The sequence below is a fragment of the Cyrtonyx montezumae genome, unplaced genomic scaffold (assembly GCF_038088225.1).
Source record: "Cyrtonyx montezumae isolate F1298 unplaced genomic scaffold, pur_monq_1.0 scaffold_15, whole genome shotgun sequence".
NCBI classification, from domain to species: Eukaryota; Metazoa; Chordata; class Aves; order Galliformes; family Odontophoridae; genus Cyrtonyx; species Cyrtonyx montezumae.
Window position 1 is genome coordinate 781,187 of NW_027071881.1, and position 20,847 is coordinate 802,033.

Consider the following 20,847-nt stretch of genomic DNA (forward strand, 5'->3'; position numbering starts at 1 on the left):
CATGTTGACCACAGGCAACTCCCCCTGCCCTGTAAGTCAGAATCACCGAACTCTCAGGTTGGAAGGGACCTCCAATCGAGCCCAACCCGCTGCCAAAGCAGCTCCCAGCCCAGGTTGCACAGGTAGGTGTCCAGGTAAGTCCTGAATGTCTACAGAGGAGACTCCACCACCTCTGTGTGCAGCTCCAGTGCTCCATCACTGCACTGGGAAGAAGTTCTCATGCACCTTTGTGCAGAACTTCCTATGCTTCAGTTTGTGGCCGTTTCCCCTCGTCCTATCACCACACGCTGCTGAGAAGAGTTCAGCCTTGTCCCTTTGCCTCCCACTCCTCAGATATTGATAGACGTGGATCAGATCCCCTCTGAGTCTTCTTTTCTCAAGGCTGAACAGCCCCAGGTCTCTCAGCCTCTCCTCATAAGGGAGGTGTTCCACATCCTTTATCATCTTTGTAGCCCTCTGCTGGACTCTCCAAGGAGATCCCTGTCCTTTTTGTACAGAGGAGCCCAGGACTGGACACAGTACTCCAGGTGAGGCCTCACCAGGGCAGAGTAGAAGGGGAGGATTCACCTCTCCCGTGACCTGTCAACAAGGCACTGAATTATGCTTAGAAGACATTATTCATCCTAGTCAAACACGGATGGGACAAATATCATTACAACAGTGTTTCATGTCACCAGGCTCCTCCTCTGCAGAATCCACAAGGCTTCTTGCAGCCTCTACACTCACTTGTTGCTGTCTCACCAAGAGATTTTGCATTGATCAACTCAGCCATGCTACAGAGGCCTATGTTCAGGACGATACAGGACGAACAGCACATTCTGCTCCAAAAGAAAACCAACATGATCAAAGCTAGTAGAGTCAGCAATATTTGAAGGAAAATAAGCTGGTATACTTAGGTAATTTGAAATTTAGTATAGCACTCACAGGAATGTTCAGCCAAAACAAAGAGCATAGCATGCTGTTGCCCAAGCAGTTAGCTACACTAAGAAACTGGACTCTATTTCCAAATTCCAGTTCCTTACACTGAAAGAGACATTAATAACTCTTGCACAATGAACTGACACAAGTCAGCACTAGTTCTCAGACTAGTTTATTTTCTCAGAACAAAACCAACGTTAAACAACCTTTTCAAGAACAATCTGTATAAGCAATCCAAAATTTCATGGCATCCTACTTGTATTTTCAGATTCCCTGAAAGCAGCCCATGATCTGCAAAAGGTAGGATGTCAAGGAAGTATTCTTCAGGGAGTGTCCATGGAAGACAACAGGAATTCATTCTTCTAGAAACAACCCCAGAACATGCTAAACAAACCAAATACAGGAAACAAGAGAACTTCCACATTACACCTCCCCCAAAGCACAGATCCAACACCAAAATATCCATGTGTCCAGGGGTAGGTCTCCTTGTCACCCAAGGACCATTTCTTCTGTCAGACGGGGAAGTTCTAGGATAAGAAAAGACCACAGTCATCATTCCCACAGAAAATGGAGCACATTTTACTCCATTTTAGCAGCTCCAAACATTAATAGGTCAACTGTCACTAGCACATATCTGCAGTGCCCCTGAAAGAGTCATAGGAGAGTTTTGTAGATTAGCATAAGAGGATCAGGCACAGTGGCATTCCCAAAAAATTAATTCAATTTCCTCACTTCAGACCTGGAAGAGAGCGAGTGTTAAGTGATGAGAATTCAAAAATAGCAAGCTCGCCGCAAAGTCCCCAGAAGGGCCCTTCAGGTCATTTCCCTTCCCATACTGGATCACGCATGTTACACACTATCCTGCATTTTTCTAGCCGTGTTCTGAGAAGCCTGGTGCCTGGACATTTACTCTTTGGCTTTGAGAAGTCAGTCCTCTTTCTCCCAGACCGACCCTTCTCCTCTGAGACTTCTACTACTTCTGCCTACACCTTCCTCCCTTGCTCACATCATTCTTTGCAAGGGCCATTACCACCAGGAGGCCTAGCCACACCATAACACCATGGCAAGAAATATGGTGCTCCCATCATTTCACTCTTTGCTAGCTCCCCTCACCCATCAACTCCTGTTTGTAGTTGGGTCCTTACCAGCCCTGAAGCCTCAGGGCACATCGAGATGGCAGAGTCTGCACCCAGAGAAGCCGTCCATCTCTCACTTTCAGCTCCCCACCTCATCCCTCCAGCTCTTTAAGGTCACTAGAAGGAAAGCAGTATCTATGGATAGAGTGTTTTCTCTGGATATAAGCCAGACCTACCTCTAAGCTGTGTTTTTTTTCCTCTGTATTTCAAAGAGGAACCTCCTGGGTTCAATGCTCAGAACTCAAATCTGCCTCATAGATCATGGCTACAATTCCACAGGGCTGACCTTGCTGCCAAAAACTCACCTGCCTCTCCAGGGCCTATTCCAGCACAACTTCTTGAGAATAGCTGTGACACATGCATGCATAACGTGGAGATCCCTATCATCTTCAGAGCAATTAAGCAACCAGGGTAAGATACACTCAGAACACTTTACAACAGAAGGAACGGATGACATCCAGAGGAACCCAGACAAGCTTGAGAAGTGGGTCCACAAGAACCTCATGAGGTTCAACAAAGCCAAGTGCATGGTGCTGCCCTTGGTTCTGGGCAATGCCAGGTTCATACTGGGGCAAGAACTCACTGAGCAGCTCTGCAGAGAAGGACTTGGGGCTCTGGTGGAGGAAAAGCTGACCTGAGCAGCAGTGTGCAGCCCAGAAAGCCACCAGCACCTGGGCTGCATCAGCAGAGGGCTGGCAGCAGACAGGATCTCCCCCTCTGCTCTGCCCTTGTGAGGCCCCACCTGGAGCACTGCGTCCAGGCCCGGGGCCCCCAGCACAAGAAAGATGTGGGGCTGCTGGAGCGGGTCCAGAGGAGGGCATGAGGGTGCTCAGAGGGCTGGAGCACCTCTGCTGTGGAGACAGGCTGAGGGAGCTGGGGGTGTTCTGCCCAGGGAAGAGAGGGCTCTGGGGACACCTCACTGCAGCCTTCCAGTATCTAACAGCACCTACCAGGAAAGCTGAGTAGGCATTCTTAGTCAGGGAAGATAGTTAGATGAGAAGAGAGGAGGCAAAATTTAGATTAGATATCAGGAGGAAACTCCTCACCCAGGGGGCAGTGAGTCACTGGCACTGCAGCCCAGAGCTGTGGGTACCCCAGGCTATAGATAGGCCTGGGCAGCCTGAACTGGGGGGGGTACCCAGCCCATGGCAGGGGCTTGGAACTGGATGGGCTTTAACATCCCTTCACAGAAAGCCATTCTATGTTTCACACTGCTTTCAGATGTACCTGCTATGTATTTCAGCATCCTGCTGCTCACCAAGGTGCTGTAACTGGCAACACTGAGATCACACAAAATGAATTACTGACAAGTTTCCATGATTTGTCTGAGTACAGATGGTACTGAAACACTGCTGAGAAGTCACCCTCATTCCTCCAGCACTTACAGGTTGAACAGTGGAAGGGAAGGAAAATAAAATTGTTAGAACCTTCTCCATAAGGTAACCCATTATCTGTCTCCTAGAGAAGCCCTGAGAGTAAAAAAGGAAAATGTACATCCGTCATCTTTCAGTTTAAGAATACCAGCAGCCCACATCAAGTTCTACTACTTTTTCAGGAGCTATAGCCACTTGAGCTCATTCAGTGGTGATGTCTGCAAATTTAAATCAAGTTACTAGTAGCAAAATAAGGAAGCCTGCTCCTGAGAGGATATCAACTTACAGAATGCTAACCAGAAGGCTGAAAAGCAGTAACAGAGAGGAAAGCAGACATTTACCTGCTAAAAGCTAAGACAAAACACCACATGATGCTCAAAGCACACCTCACCTTATATCCTTGAAAAGCAACTATTTTTCTCTTGTACCACAGTACCATAGGACAATAAAGACTGTAAGGAATTAGTCTCCAGTCCAATACATGTTCACAGCAGAGTTAACTGCAAAGTTGACTGGGTTACTCATCTTCCCCAAATGACCTTGAAGAATCCAGGTTTTATTTAGCCAGTATGCTGACTCACATGACCCACCCAGAAAAGTTTCAATCAGGACAATCCTCCCCCCTGTAAGGCTGCCTCCAACTACAGTTTGGGATAATGAAAGGACAGAACAGCAAAGCAACTTTCAAGACTGCCAGAAATACACCAGCAGTAGATTTCTAGCCTAGCACAAAATAGGATTCACAGTACCAAGAAAGCATAAAGTCACCACCCTGGTTCACCCAGACTCATGAAATCCCATGTTACAAGCCCCATTTTTAATCACCAAACCTTCCAGGAATCAAAGGTTTGCTGTGAGTAGCTTGTGTTAGACTCAGCTTTGGGTTGATAGTACTATCCAGTAATATCCTAACCAGGAGAATGGGGAGAAGTTTCAGAAGAAAGAGAACTTCTAGAGGACTTTGCAGCTGATCTTTTCTTTGAAAATTAAAGAGATGGAAATGCTTAAAACATTCCCCCATTTCACAGCACAGAGTTGTAGCAACTAGGACAAGGAAAGACAGGTTTCTCATGCAAGCAAAATTCCTTACACTTCTGCTGTGGTGTCCTCTGCTTTATTAGAGAAAAACATCTTTGCTCTTGTTAAAACACAAGCAACTTCTCTACTACTTGTCAGTCCAATACTGTACCCACACAGCACTTTTATGTGTCCCTGATAGGCATACTTAGAAGATAATCACTTGATGTTTCCGCAGGCTGTTAGCTGTAGTTGGAGAGCTAGCTGGGTATAACACCTACAGCTACTGAGACTTCCTGTGCACCAGAAAAAGCAAAGGATCAAACAGTGAGGCTCCTGGTTTCATGGCTGCTATTTGAAGAAATAATAGTCTTTACATGGAGCTAATTAAAAAAAAATGTATTCAAACTGAAACCCTAAAGCCTTTTCAAGGTGTGTTTGATCAGCTCACCTCTTTCATTTGCACCTAATGGCAACGCAGTCAAAAGAGGAGCGGAGGGGAAGTGCTTGGCCCTGAAGACACAGCGAGTTGGGTGGTGTTCAAAGTGCCTGCAGCTCCTGCAGGTAGAGGAACAGCACGCTCCAAGCAGCACTCCACTCCAACATTTGTTTCCTTTCCTTAAAAGTAGGTTGGCAGCAACTCAACCACACACAGCAGCAACACACATGCTCACTTTGAAGTTCAGACAGAAGTCTGTTGCTATCAGCTATTTTAATTCATGCTTCAAAAAGACAAGGCAGCTGAGCATCAATCTACAACAAACAACATGCCAGGTCACAGGTCATTTATAATCACAATCACCTTTACTCTGCATTAAAGCCATGATTAACTGTTAATGTTTAACTAAGGCTCTACAATTTGTTTAAAGCTGCTTTATTGCATAAAGCATCATAGCTATCTCCTTCCCAGCTGAGTCTCCAAAAGAGCTGCAGGAAAGGACTGTGTAAGCACAGCAGTCAACATTTTTGCCAAAGCACAGGGAAGCAGGGAAGAAGCTCCCACCAGTTCAGCCCCCATGAAACCCATGCTTTGAAGCAACAGCTCCGAACTGTACTGCACTGAGATAACCCCCAGAGGCAAGAGGCTTCTCAAGAGAAGCAATCAAGACACTAGCTTTGTGGAAGGCAGAGAGGAGGTTGGGCTTGCTGATAGGCCTCAGAGGCAGCAGCTACCTGCAGGAAAATGCAGACTCCAAGTGTTCCTAACACAAGGCATAATATCTCACTTTCAGCACTTAGCTCAAACTTTATGGTCACTACAGGGAAGAAAGGAAAGGAAGGCTTGACTTGTTAACTGGAAAGACAGTACATCTTAACTCCAGCACTCTGAAAGAACACGAGTACACTTTTGGAGCATGGATCAGCAAAGGAGCTAAAACCTTCTTGAACAGCAATTGTCTAAGAAGCGCTCTTCATTCAAGACCTGACAAGTCCAAAAGAAACTGCCACTCTGAAATGACAGCCTGGAGGAAAACCACTGCCACTGGGAGATGAACAAGCTCCTAAAAAGAATCACGTGGAGCCCACAAGAGGTTATTGACATGCTGCAGCTCTTCTGAAGTCAAGAACAAAGCCCAGCTACAGTAACTTGCTATCAGCCTGCTGATAACAGGATGTGCTGGGCAATCCACCCTGACAGGATGGAGAAGAAAGAGCCATCTACAACACCGGGCTATCATGGTGTGTCAGGACAATTATTGGAGGGAATGCTATGTATCACCATCGCTGGTTCATTCACCACACCTTCAGAAAATTACCTAATTAGGACACCACTTGTCTACTGTCTATAAAAGCAATTTTGCAGTCAGCCATACACCCATTTGTCTCACCAAGATGTAGTTGAGGGATGTCCAGCTGTTAGCACTTCAAGTGGACTCACTATCACAGCCGAGAGAAGTCTATCTTCAGGTAGTACATGAGCATGCAGAAGCTCTAAAACTCCAGGCTCTGAAGAAGGCATGAGAAGACGCCAGCAGCTGCCAGGAATAATCCATTACAGGTGCAAGCAATGTCAAAACTCAAGGGTGAAGGTACAAGGAGAAGATGCTCTACTCCTTGTTCATATCATAAAGCTGTACAAACCTCCAGTGTCAACTAAACACCTTTGCTTATGTATTTTTTCCCCTTAGGATATGTTTTTTGTCTGTTGATCCATTAACAATCCTCAACTCTGCAAAGGATCCACAAGTCTCAAGCACATCCTGTAGACTAGAAAGAGAATTCAGTGGAAGGAAGAATTAAGCAGACTGTTAGCAATCCTTGACTCCAGAATGCTTTAATACTGATGACCAGCACTATTGTCCTGAATCTAATGTGACAGAGAGAGAGCCTGTCAAGTCTGCTCAGATCTACTGTGTACCAAGGAACCCTAAAGCAAAGAAAAGAAATGCAGAAAGAGGAGCACATTCCCAAGCTTTTCCAAAAAAAGAAAATCCCTTCACACAGTGCCTAGACAGAGCAACAACACTTCCTCGGAAATCAAGAGGTCTCATAAGATGGGCAATTACAAGAAGGTGAAAGGAAGGGATGAACTCTTCAACACCTACTTCTGACTTAGGAAGGACTTCATTTAGGAAGTCTGGGCTGAAACTGTTCCTTACAGTAGCTTCCACTCCTTCAAGAGCTCTGATAACTTCCATGTCAATAATGCTCAGCATTCTGTCAAATCAACAGTTACCTGATAAAGCAGTGTGAGTACTGGGACAGGCACATGTCTCTCCTCACTGCAAATTACTCCGCATCTGCAAACCGACTCACTGGAGAGCCAAGACACTCCTTGTGTCTTAAGCAAACAGCCCTCCTGAAAGCAAAATCCCCCAAATCTGAAGCCCTTGGCAGTATCTCCTGTCTCTTGGTGCTGCCAATTACAAAAGTTGTCTTGTTGCAAAGTGCTATTGCCACAATGCCAGACACAGCAACAAGTGTCCTGGTGTGTTTGAGCAGCCATGAGCCCCAGGTCCAGCAGCAAGCTGCTCTGTATCACCCCAATGAAAAGCTGCACTTGAACAATGCTTGGCAGCTCACAAGCTGAATTTTTCCCCAAAAAACACTTTAGTGGGCCCTAAACACTGTGGCCATCAGAGCATTAGAAGTTTCTAACTGCGTTTAAATAAAGTGGTGTTTGTAGAATAAGCCTGCAACACTTGGAAGGCTCCAAAAATAAGGACATCAGCAATTTAGGCCACTTTGTTTCTGCTCTGGATAACTTATCACTGCACTGCACAAGTGTATGGGAACTGCTGAATCACAGCCTGAACCACTGATTGATCACCTGAGGCAAGCACTGAGTCAGCCAGCACAGGTGAAGACAATGCACCTGTGTAAGCAGAAGGGGTGGAGTCTGTCTCCACCTCTCCCAGACCCCATTTAAGGGCTGACCACCACTGGGAAGGATCTCTCATTGGAAATTACTCCTTTGGAGTTTCCTATTTGTGAGCCCAGGGCACAGGTGAGCATTTTTTCCCTTTATTTTAATGGTCTCTTTTTCCATCACATTAATCTGACGGTCTAATTATACCATCTGTAGAATATCTTGGCTATAATACCATTTGGTATTATTCATTCTCTTAACCTCACACCTTAAAACAAGAATGAAGAACATCCTCCAAGCTCAAGATGACACATGATACCTCAGGTCTCCATGCTCAAACACTCCTCCAAGAAACGAGACTAGAAGAACAGCACATAAGATAATATGGAAAAGGACCCTTTGTTTTGCTGTGTAAGGCTGCACATGACACACTTATATCCCCAGATGGAAGATTCTATGAAACTGATAGGATAAAAGACATGTCTGGAGCACTCCAGACCAGCTGGACTGGTAGCTAGGCACAGCAGCTGTGCCTGTATGGGATGACAAGAGCCCAGGGAGAGCTGCTACAAGGAGAAAGTGGCAACAGGGGCTTCTGTGCCTCAACAACAGCACAATTAAGCAGTAATCTGACCCCAGGCCCATGAGTCACTGACACCTGCAGCAATGCTGCCATCTAAAATCTGTCTCTTTGGTCACTAACTGCTTTAGGTAGATTTATCCTTTTTGCCTTTATACTTGCCACAGTAACAGAACATTTTTAGTCATGCTTCATACCACTGAAACACAAGAGGAAGAGAAAAGAGACTTTAAAAGTTTCATAGATGCAGTTATTTTAAGCTCTTCCATCTCCTTGCTGCTGGAATTGAAAGGCAGTAACTGAAGATGATGCAAAACTAAGAATTCCTGCATAAAGACACGTCCTACAAGTTGTCCACTCTCTTCAAACTTTTAACTCTGTGATAAATATGATGAAAAGAACCCAGCATCTTTTTCACTACCTACTGATTTGTAACAGCAGACGACCATTTAGCAGGTTTTATCTTCTTGCTGCTGGCTAAAGCTGAGAAAGAAAAGCCCACAATAGGAATACCCAGCAGGGCTCAGCCTGTCCTTTCTAGAGTAAGTATGCAGAGAAGACAAGACAGGAGCTCGAGGAGCACAGCCACAAGTCCCTTCCTACCTCACTCAGTGGCCCAGCACACAAAGACAAACACCAGGCTTTAGATGCTCACAGTTTCAGAGCAGATGGTGCTGGGCTGGGTCCTGAGGCCCTCTTCTGCTGAGGCTGAATTCCACAACACTGCCCTGGAGGATGGGCACAGTAGGGCACCACAAGACACTGCCCAAGTCTCCCTGACAGCAGGGGCAAAGCTGCCCCAACACACCAAGTGCCCTCACCAAGAACCTCTGTAACCAATCCCTTCCTGTCTTATCAGGGTTCAAAAAGCACAGGAGGACACAGCTCTTTCCTTCTGCTCCCAGTCCCCTGTTCCCTCTACACCAGAGCTGTTGTGTATGGAGGCGAATGAATCATTTTTCCACTGCTAGTCTCTGGAAGAGACCAGAGCATTCCCATCTCCCAGAGAGGTATTACAGATATTTCTGCAGACATGAACTGCAGAACTGCTCTGAAATTAAAAAAAAAAAAAAAAAAAAGCTACAGGGAGGGAGATCTAGAGAGGGGTAAAAACCTCCAGACAAAGCCCCCACCAAAACACCCCAGAACACTCAACCACCTTATTAAAGCTTTCTTCCTTCTGCTTAGCAGGGAGAATGCCCACTGAAGTCATCCTCTAAGCCTCCTCACTAGCCCCAGCAATGCTCAGCATGAAGCAGCACTTAATCTCCTTTGCAGCACAGGACATCCCAGTAGTACAATGCGTGTAGTCTAGAGGATAAGTGAAATTGGAGGTTCTCTGTTGTTCTGCCTCACACAGTGGGCAGGGACAGTGTCAGCAGGAGGCAGATCTTCAGCTCAGTGATAAGGGACAGCGGGAGGGGAAGGAGCAAGCTGGTATTTGCCAGTCTCTTTTAGCTTATTAGGTAAGTTTAACTAGCAACTGCTGCTGATTTTAAGTGCAATTATAGTCACTTATACCTGGTGACACAGCCCCAGATCTGCAGCCAATTCTCACCAATTAATGGCTTCAGAATTGCTAGACCCTGCTGTTCATAGCAATCTCAAGTTTGACCTCATAATTTCCTGCCATAATTTCAGCATTGTTTGTTTTCACTGGAACGTTTCCCTGTATGCTCTCAGCTACTGAGACCACTTCTCCTGTCTAGTGGAATTCAGATACACATTAGAAGCAAACTTTCAGCCTTGGACCACATTTAATTAAAAGAAAAGGGGGGGCGGAAAAAAAAAAGTGTTGATAAATCTCTCTGGGATTAAACTCCCACAGACCTGCTGTGAGGATGCAGGCATCTCTAGGAAGTCTGTACACACACCTCACAATTACATTCTCTTCATCTTGAGGGACCACTGCAATACAAAGACAGTTCCATTATTTTGTGTGGTTTAAAAGCCCGTTACAAAAAACCTGCACTTTTCAGCAGAACAAAGAATACTGAGGCAGTGATCTCAGTCCATCCTGCCTAGGGTGCTCCAAAGGTAACCTGGCTTGATACATGCTGCACCATAACAAGATATGCAGAAGCAGGCAAATAGCTCAGAGCTGAAGAAGGGCAAGCATAAGATGACAAGCCACTGTGTCTGCAGGGGAAAGATTACTCAGGGAAAGATTTAAGAAAGCATTTATGCTTCTGTTTCTACCCGTGAGTATTTCTGAATTCCCCTAAGCATCACAAGTGGCCTCATTTCTCCAAAGCAAATGCTTATTCTGATTTGAAACTCCACTAAAAAGGAAGAAAGCATGCTCTGAGCAAGATGCAATTACAGGAATAGACTACAGTGAGAGAGAGACAGAAATACCAGGCAGAGTGACTGTATTCAGGTGTGTCTGGTTCTGAAGGTTATTGTGGAAAGCACAGCGGCAGCCCTGGATTAGCCAGCACGGACGAATGAACCTTTTGTCCCTGTACCAAAGCAGCCACAGCAAATCTCACCAAGAGAAACAGCAAAGCCCTTGGGTAGGAGCGCTGAACCAGAAGAATACAGCAGCGAGTCAGAGGGAGCAAATGCCCCAGCTCCAGCTCTGAGTCATGTGGGTAAGGCAGCCATGGGGTCACACCGACCCAACGACACCTGCCAAGTGCTGCACAGGAAAGTTTTCCACATCGGTGTGATTCCACCGGGTAATCAGACACAAGCCCATCCGCTCACTAAATGCTTAGGACAGAACAGATCAAAGGCTGCCAAGACTAACTGAGAACAGCTTGTGCCCTAAATTGAACTAGTGCAAACTTGTCAGAAAACACTAAAGAATGTTCTGCCTCAATTCTGGATAGTTAGCTGTGCCTTTGGAGCAGGAGCTTCACTCAGAGCTGCTGTGCTACCCTCTGAATATGTAATGACTTTTTTCTTCCCAGCAAAAGATTTTTCTCACAAGGAATTAACAGCCGATTGTTATGTGGGTCTCAGTGATGTAAATTTGTCTGGAAGACAACAAAAAAAATACCGCAACTAAACTTAATTTCAAAGGCCAGCAATCTGACCAACAGCTGCCACTGTGTGAAGATGCACTGGTGGTTGCATCAGTAGGAGCCACAGTGACAATCCGTCTGATGGGCGTGTCTGCTTCATCTTCAAACTTCTCTTTTGCCCTTCCCCATCTCCACAAGTCCTGCAGGCCTTCACACTGCAAGTCTGAAATTCAGTAAAGTGAGACTGAGAGCCTCCCTGCCAAGCCCACACTGTGGACTTCCTGCACACACCAGACAGTGCAGGCATCAGGCACAGCCCCCCACCCCAAAGCACAGCCTGGGGCAGCCACAGAGATGACAGACTCCTCCCCAACCCAAAGCAGAACAATCTGTGCTCTGAGGCAGCTCACAACAGGCAGCCATGACTGGAGGGCAGGAGGGTAAGGGCTACATACAGCAAGGTGCACATCCAGCCAGGAGGGGGACGCAGTGGTTCTGTCAGACCTCTTCCTCAAATACTGGGTTAGCTTCCTCACAGCCAAAGACAAGAGAAAGAGCCGACCCTAAATTAGCACAGCTGCATCCTGCACTCACACTACCAGTGATGGAAAAGCTGCTCATACTCATTTTCAGAAGAGGGATACTGCCTGTATTGTCTGAGATAGAGTGGCAGCCACCTCTGACAGCCCTGAGCTGGTGATGCTTTCTGACAGAAGGCTGCTGTCATTTTCCATAACCCTTTCCCTAGGGCTTACCCTGAGGCAAGAGACCAGTGCAGATTTCCCATCCTCCTTACACCCCCTCCAAAGGTTTTGACAAAAAAGGAATGATCAAAGAGCCTTTGTGCATTTATAAACCTGTCAATTTTGCTAGAAGATTTAAGGCTTTAAAGCATCCAAAATATCTATTTGAAATTTTCTATACAAACAGGTTTTTTAATATTAAAAAAAAAGAAATAAAATATTTAAATTTTTCTGAAGTAAGGCATTCCAACAGCTCCAGACAAGAGTGCTGGAAGGGAAGAGGAAATCCAATTTTTAAGTTTGACATGAACCTTTTTTTTTGTTTCTTTTAATTGGCAGAGAAACAAGACTACACAGCTATTTCTGCCTCTGGCTCTGACAAGGAATAACTGGGATGAGCAGCACAGGAAACAAAAAAACCCAAACTTATTCAAGTGCTGCCAGTTTCAGGTTCCTGTCCCATGCTAGCCTGCCTGGCAGGAAAGATTCCCCAGACACAAGGTACAGTCAGGTTTCACACTGCCATCCTGCCCCTTCCCCTCTGCACATACTCATTAATTTGTATTTTGCCTACAAAATCCTCCTATGCAGAGGAAAGCAGGTTCCCCACTAAAAAACACATAGAGCGGCTTTAGGAGACCTCAGCCTTTCTCACGAGTACCTTTATTTCTGCTTTGAAGAAGAGTTGAAAGCAGCAAACATTCGGAAGCACCTTTCTTTCTCATTGTTCAAGTAGTCTTTGTAGCAGCTGGAAAGCAAAGCACAAACACAGAGTTGAGGACTGTAGACTGCCAACCAAACCATCAGCACCACAATCAGAAAAAATACACACCTTAGACTTTTAAGACAACTAGCCTAGCGCTGCTGGGAGAGGGAGCAGCTCCCCCAAACACTTCTTTCTGCCATAAAATGAATTCTGTCTTATCCCCAGACCCTGGGCCTCTTCTCTGCTGGTACCTATCATGTAGTAAGAACACATGACTTCTGGTAGCCAGATACTTTCTACAAGCACCTTTGCAAATATGTCATGATGCAGAGGAACCCCAGCTGTATCCAAACATCTACTGTGGTGCCTATCATTTGCACCATTCCTTGAACAATCCATTACAGGGCCTAGACACAGTGCAGGTGCTCCACTGTTTGGCAAGCTACTGCTAATGGTTCTCTACCACTGACCCCACGAATCCAGGCAGAGGATGGGGAAGGGACAGCAGGACACAGGTCCAGAACACGTAGACAGCAGGGCAAATGCATCCTGCCAGCATCCCATTTCATAGCACAAGCTATGCAGACCACTCCATGTGAATAACTGCTTCTGGCAGCACCAGCAGTGCCAGAAAGAAACACAGCATCCCCACACTCTACCTCACCAGCAATGAAGCCTCACTGATGAGGAATCTCTGAGCCAGAGAGTGACTCAGGCTTGGGCACCGTCCCAGAGATCAATGGCTGCCTGTAAGGACAGCTTTACTGCATCTGCTACCATATAAGGTCAAAAGCAAAGTTTTTTGTTGCAACACCAGAAAAAGCAAAAGGGTGGTGTTGGATAACACTCTCTCAGCTCATTATGACCAGTACCTGTGTAGCTACAGAGGTTTCATACAGTGAAACCTGAGCTCAGTACCTCTCTGCTGTGAAGTCTTGCAGGCAGATGTTGTCAAAACTACTTTCAATAAGATGCCCACCTAGGCTGGATGACACAGGCTCACGCATTTACCAAAGCAGGAAATCTAAGAATTCCTCACCTAGAGGCACAATTTCGGGCCAGCAACAACAACCTTATTTTATTCTGTATTTGATACAATTCATGCCCTCAAAAAAAAGTTACCAAAGGCAGCACCAGAATTTGCACAACTGCAGCTGATATCAGACATGTTCCATGAGGTCCTCACCCAGGACTCTGCCTATCTCTCTCTGGTGAAGGTAAACTTTTTTTTTCATGCTGCAAAAGGGAGCAGTTGATTAACAAACAACATCCCTTTTTGCAAAGTTTAAGTGCGCTCTGTAAGGAAGTAAAAAGCTTTAAAAACAGAATTTTGATTCATATTCCATTTCTGCAGCATCTGTCAGATCACATTACAGGCTTTCACAAGCAAGGCAGTCTGGTAACATTACAGAGATCCAGACTGAGGTAAGTCACAACTAACAGCACTCTGTACTGCTGCCTCTATCTATTTTGTATTAATTCCACTTTTTGTCATTGTAAAAGCAAGAAATACGCCAATTTTAACTGGCAGCAAAGCAGAAACTCCAAGACAACAGATGTTCAGCCCACCCTCAGCTCACTGAAACACATTTTAATAGTACACATTGCAGCTCTAGACTCAGAGCTGACAAGTTTGCCTGCTGCTTCCCTGAAGGTAGAATAAGCTTAATTATAAGCCAGATTTTTCTCCTATCAGCCAATATATTTTGAATGCTTGAGGCTTTTGGATCAGGTCTTTCCAGCACTTTACCACAGGTCTCTGACACCACCCACATGCAAAGCCTCCAAGAACAGCTACCCAGCCATCCAGAACTCTTTGGTAAGTACATGTGTTCACCCAGCAGTTTGGTAGCAAGGTACCCAGAGGCAGATGAGGATTCAATGGAAGTGTTTTACTTCACGTTTCCAGACCAGCAGCTAATTTTAAATTCAGGGTCACCATATTCCTGATGTAAGAGAATTAATTTAAAGACTTGGTTTAATCACAGGCTATTAAAGTGTACTTAGATATATAGGACGCGTACAAGCCCAGCCCTCTGCCAAAATGTTACCAGGTGAAGATCCTCAGCCCAGAAGACTGGCTTGATCCATACCCACTATTCTTAATAGAGATGTTACTACTCCCTACAAGACTTATTCCAAATGCCTAGGAGCACTCAAAAGAAGAGGGCTCTTATTTAGGGGCTGCTTAGAGATCTCTGAAGCTGGAGACTTCCTCACATTGTGTCAGTGAACAGTGGTAGAAGTACTGCACACACTTTTGGGAACTAACTACTGCTTTTGCCAGTTTCAAGCAGAACAGAGTGAGGATGGAGGCTAGCATTAGTCATGTTTTCATGGGGTTAGGGCATAATATACTCAGCCTGTGGGCAAAGGGAAAGTCTGCCTTTCAGATTGCTCATGTGTTACCACCAAGGCAGCATGACATTCACTTTTAAGATCTTCCCACAGACAAACATCAGTATCTGTAGCATTGTACAATGAAGCACAGCACAAAAAGGTGCTGTAATCAACTGACACATCTTAAAGGAAATGAAAACCATGAATTAATCTAAAACATTATCTTCTCGAGTGCTAGTCTACTGCATCTCATTGGGTTTGAGGCATCACAGCAGCCTTAAACCTCTCTGTCATCAGCCTGACCCACATAGCTCGGATCACACACTCCCCCCCTGAGAAACCCTATGGAAAAAATGAATACTCTCAGCTTCTCACATATCACCTGCAACCATTCTGTATGCAAAACCTTTCACACAATAAAAGATGGTCTGCATTCTCCCAAGTCATTTACTCAACAGGTAAGTGTTAGTGTTTGGTGTTTGATTATTATTAACTTTTTAAACATTAGAGTAATTTAGTAGTTTTCAGCGTATGTTTTCAGCTTGCCTAAGAGCTTCCCTCTTCCACAGCAATGAAAAAGAGTTCTCACCATGCCAGCTTCTTCAGTTCATCATTAATTTCTTGATTAAATGGCTCTCTATGCTGAGCTCTGACCAGGAAGTCCCGAGCCTTTTCAAATTCTAGCATTCTGAGACAAGCCTGCCATCAAAGGAAGACATGCATTAAATATGGCTGCTGCTCTTCAGGACTGAGATGTGTGCAACTACAAACATTTTTGAGACAGGAATCTCTCAAGAACATTGGCGTGACAGATTTACTGAGGCAGATTTTCAGATGCTGACAAATCACCTCAACTGCTGCAAGAGCTTAGGAGATCTGGCCCAGAATTTAGTGGCACTCCTCAGTTAACTCTAGACTCACAGCCACTCAGACTGGGTCACTGCTGGATGTGGCAACCAAAGGAATTTCTTTGCCCACCTGGCCACACCTGAACAGTGCCTTGACACTTCCTTCATCAATCTCCAAAGCTTTTTTCCCATATATCAGAGCTTGGGCAGGACGTTCCAGCTTCAGGTAGACAACTGAGAGATTCAGGAGCACCAGTAACTTGGAAGCATCAATCTGATGCTGCTCTGCCTCACTGGAAGAGCTGCAACTAAGGATGGAGTATGCCTGAAGAGACAGGGAAAAGGACTAGCATATAACACATCTGCTATGGAAAGTGAGAAATCCATCCCAATTAGCCAGCTACATCCATGTTTGTCTTTATTATTTTTAACTGACCTACGTAATCAGACTCCTAAATATACTGCACAGCTATAGCATAACTAGCCAGCTCAGTCATGAGACTGCAGAAACCAACCAAGGAACTAGAAAGCAGCAAAATAAAAAGAGATACAAACTAGATAGGCTGTGAAGTCTCCATCCCTGGAGATGTCCAAAGCCTAGATGGACATGGTTGCGAGCAACCTTCTGCTCTAGCTGACCTCAAGCACGGGGTTAGGCAAACTCCAGAGGCTTCTTCCAACCTCAAGAATTCTGCGGTTCCCAAATGTGAGTCCAGAAAGAAGGGTCTGCAGATTTCTGTCAACCCTCCTCTTTCATTTACTTTGCTGCTCACACAACAGCAAGTGTCTCAGACCAGTTCTCAAATAATGAGCTATACCTGAGTATATAATAAAGTTGCATAATCTCTGAAGAGTACTTGTTACAGTGAGCTAGCACTAAATCACCACTTTTACAACCCACAGGTGGAAAAAACATTTTTTTCTGGTGTCATACCTTTTTGTATCTGTCTTTGGCACCCTCAAAGCTCTGCTGACGGAAAAGGTAATTGCCAAACTCTCTCTCTACTTTTGCCACTTTCAACACCTTTTGTAGTGGAAATGTAGCACGCTGCTCCTGTATAAAGAAATATCAGAATTTCAACTCAAGCAAAAGAAATCAAGAGAGATAACAGGTCATTGCCAAGCCCACTTCAGCATCCAGCCAGGCCACCACCCCACAATACACTGTTGCTGTGCTGGTGAGAAGTGCTACAAAACAGGTCAGGAAGCAAAGGGACCCTGCAAGAAAAAAAAAGAAGGAATTTCTTCCTGCCCAACTCTTTCGACTGCTTAGCACAGAGCAGACATTTAATACAAAAACACCATTCCTGGCACAAAAGGGAAAGCTGCATTGGTGTAACAGCTTAGCATCACCCTGGGTGGCTCTATGACCAGCCTGACACCGCTCAGGACATCAATCCAGCAAAAGGGCAAAAAAAGAAAAAAAGAAACAAAAGAAAAAGAATCCAACAAAAAAAAAAAAGGGGCAAGTTGTCCCCTGGGTTTTGGGGTTTGAAGCAGCTTCCGAAGAGGGGTGACCTGGCAAGTAGGGGAGTAAGCTCTCCCCCATAGAACAGATGGTTTGATCTCAGGGCCGTGTGTAGAAAAAGTGGCCTCTGCAAGAGCAGTGAGGGAATGAGGAGGGCCTCCCTCCATGGGCATTGCTGTGTGTGCCCCAATCACTGACCCACAACCACAACCCTCTTACATGAAAAAGGAGAATTAACAATAACACGATAACTCACCAGGAAGGAGAATGAACAGTAAAGGAGCACTTGGGAAAGCATCCAAGAAGCAAAGACAAAGGGTGGGGGGCAGGGGACACTTCAATGCTGCAGACTTCACAAGGATTTTGTTTTTAAACAGACAGCTAGTTAGTGTTCTACCACTTCAGAGAACTTCCAGGAAGTTGGTGCCCTCTAGTGAAACCATAAGGTTTCTGGTAAAGGTAAAAATAAATGCAACTTGCTTCACTGACTCCACTAAGGGGAAATCAAGCAAAGACAGCACTCAGCTTCTCCCCCTACATGGGGTTGCAAATAGGGCAAGGTGTGCAAGATAAGCTTTAAAGTGCACAGAGCCAGCAGCCTAGGATCAGGAAAACTGCTCCTGCATTAAACAAACATATGTAACACATCATCTCAGCAACTGAAAGGGGAAAGAGCAAAGTTTATCTTCCAGATTTACACCCCAAGCCTTATAAAAGCAACTTACAGGAGCCAACGCAAAGAACACATCAGATTCAGCAGAGTCTATGAAGTCTATCAGCTCCACTATGAATAAGACTGTGGCATTTTTGGGGATCAGAGGAAGGCAGCCCTGCTTGCCATAGGCATAATTTGGAGTGAAGATAAATCTCGCCACCTCTCCCTTCTTCATCGTGAGCAGGCCAATCTCTAGACCCAACAGCGTAATGTCTGTCACAACAAGAAGCAGAAGGTCATGAGAATCCCAAACCCCATCCATCCTCAAGCTCCAAATTAGAATTTTCCTCAAGGCTTTAAGAGAAAATCCCTGGTAGTAGACCAATGCAATGGTCAATTCCCCACTGTTAAAACTCATGGCACACACTTCTGCACAACTCATCTTTGGATTAATGAGGCAATCTGCTGTGGCACCAAGTGCACAGTAAACATCCTCATCTCCCCTTGGGTGATTTAAAAACACCAAGGTGAGAAGCTGCTTCAGGACAGCAGCAGAAAGCACCCACACTGCCACTAACAGCACAGGCCTTGCTGCTCACTGCCACTGTCAGCAGGGTGTGCTCAGTTCTGCACAGACCTCCATCTACATGGAGACTTTCTGCTTCCATACAGAAGCTTTAAAGATTTAAAAAAACCCTCAAGATACCAAACAGGGTTTAAATTTACACGCTTTAACAGGCACTCCTTATAACCTGTGAGACCCAGGACAAACCTACCTACTCCAAGCTTCATCAGCCTTGGGAACCCCTTTGTCTGGTATGTGCAGAAGGGCTCCTCCATATCCTCCAGATACCCAGAGTACTTCACTGTGCAGCCCAGAACGTGGAGCAGGGAGAAAAGCAAGAATTCAACATCATGCCTGGTAACAATGCAGTCAGTAGCACGTTCAGAGTGAGTTTTGCAAAAAACCTTTATTTATTGATTTATTTCTTCCTGCTGCTCTGGAAGAGCAGAGAGAGCACAGAGCACTCCCTACCAAAAACCTGACTACATTGTCAGCATATAAAAAAGCTGCTTTGAAGCCTTGATTCTTATATAAACAGGAGATGCAGTTTTGTGTCAAGAACAAGTGAGCTGCAGGCAGAACTTAATGGGAACTTGAGCCATAGAAATTAAAACACCCCAGTTATCTGCAGAAGGACTTCACAAATTTGTTCTCAGGCATGCTTGAGCCCTAGGGAAAAAGAAAAAAAAAAAAACAAGTAGCCCTCAAGCTCTGCTATTGCCTGAGAGCAGCAGGGCCAACTCCAGCTGTGAATTAGCAGAAACACCGCAACAAGCTTCCCTTGCCACTGATCAAGCCCTTCCTCAGGAACCACTTCTAGCTTAAATTTCTTTGTAGCGTGAACATGGCTGGGACCTGGGACCCAGGAGTCCCCACACCCGGCAGCCCAACACCAGAGGCCCAGGGCCCTTCGGAACAGGCTCCGCCTCCGCAGGCCTCGGGCCTGGCCACGCGGCCCCGCCAACACAGAGCGCCTGCTGGGCGGGAGACAACAGAAGCGAGGCCCTGTGAGCACCGCAGCCCCCGGAGGGTCCGGCAGCTCCTTCCCCGCTACCCCGGAGCCAGAGGGAACGAGCACCGAGCAAACCGCCGGGCAGCACGCGGCCGGGCCCGCAGCCCTGCGGGCACCGTGCCGCGCCGCCCCGCCCAGCGCGCGGGGCCGGGGCCGTACCCGCTACCGTGGCATCCGGAGGCACCGGTTCCCCGCTGCTGGGACGCAGCACCTCCTTGCGAACTCCACCGTCGCCGGTGATGTCCTCCAGGCCGTCCGCTCTCAGAGCGCCGCGTAAGCGAATGGAGAACCCCGGCCCGGCCCTGCCGCCCGCCTCCATCTCCCCGCCGCCCGCCGTTCCTCGTGCCCGGCCCGGCCCCGCGCCGATCACCGCGCGCCCTGCGCGCTCGGCCAATCACGCTCCGAAGAGCTCCCGCTTTCCCGCTCGGCGCTGAAAAGCTTCGCGCCGTCGGAGGAGGGAAGGCGCGTCCCCGCGCGGCTGCTGCCCAATGGGCGGCGGGAGCGACGCACGGCTCGCGCTGCACTCTGGGAGATGTAGTTCCCCCCCGGGCCTCCCTCGCGGCCCCGCGAGTGCTGCCGTGGCCCAGATCGGAGCACTAATGCTTTGGGGTTTTTAGGGCCGCAGGGATGGCTGGGGCCTGGAGCATCTCCCATATGAGGTAGGGCTGAGAGCCCTAGAGCTGTTCACCTGGAGAAGGCTGAGGTGGGGATCTCATCGCTGTTTGTCAATGTCTAAAGTGTGCGAGTCAAGTGGATGGGGCCAGGCTCTTTTTCAGTAGTGTGCAGCAACAGAACAAGGGGTAAGAGGGAAAAACTGCGACACAGGAAGTTCTGTGCAAATATGAGGAAAAGCTTCTTTCTTATGAGCATGCCTTAGCCCCAGAGCAGTTGCTTAGAGGGGGAGTCTCCCCCGGAGATGTTGAAGACTGGATACCTTCCTGTGCAATGTACTGCAGGGAACTGCTTTAGGGGACTTGGGGAGCTCCAAAGGTCCTTTCCAACCCCTGCAATTCTGTGACTGTATGACTATGGGTCTTCTGTCTTCCCCAAAAGAGTGAAGTAGTTCTAGCCAAACAAGTAAACAAACAAACAAACAAAAAACCCCAACCAAACAAACAAAACAACAAACAAAAAAAACCCCACTCTTTTAACCAGAGAAGAGTTTTAGCTGATAACAAAGCATTCTAGTGCAAATGTTTCCACTGAT

At 46.5% G+C, this 20,847-nt stretch overlaps 1 protein-coding gene across 1 annotated transcript; it reads right to left on the bottom strand.

Annotated features, from left to right (window-relative positions):
* Window positions 1-1,103: 1,103 nt before the first annotated feature.
* Window positions 1,104-19,959, bottom strand: FKBP6 (FKBP prolyl isomerase family member 6 (inactive)). The gene is made up of 8 exons (XM_065732167.1): window positions 19,800-19,959; window positions 18,840-18,929; window positions 18,134-18,336; window positions 16,875-16,994; window positions 16,071-16,265; window positions 15,682-15,791; window positions 12,708-12,794; window positions 1,104-1,445 (listed from the first exon to the last, which is right to left on the bottom strand). Exons 1-7 carry the CDS (start codon window positions 19,957-19,959, stop codon window positions 12,710-12,712), a joined length of 963 nt encoding a protein of 320 aa, XP_065588239.1. The 3' UTR covers window positions 1,104-1,445; window positions 12,708-12,709.
* Between the last annotated feature and the right edge of the window lie 888 nt (window positions 19,960-20,847).

Coding starts and splice junctions, on each gene's coding strand:
- FKBP6 (XM_065732167.1), bottom strand. CDS start 19,959: ATGGAGGCGGGCGGCAGGGCCGGGCCGGGGTTCTCCATTCGCTTACGC. Junction 18,930..19,799: donor TCCGGATGCCACGGTAGCGG/GTACGGCCCCGG, acceptor TGGGCTGCACAG/TGAAGTACTCTGGGTATCTG. Junction 16,995..18,133: donor TGTTCTTTGCGTTGGCTCCT/GTAAGTTGCTTT, acceptor TTCTTTATACAG/GAGCAGCGTGCTACATTTCC.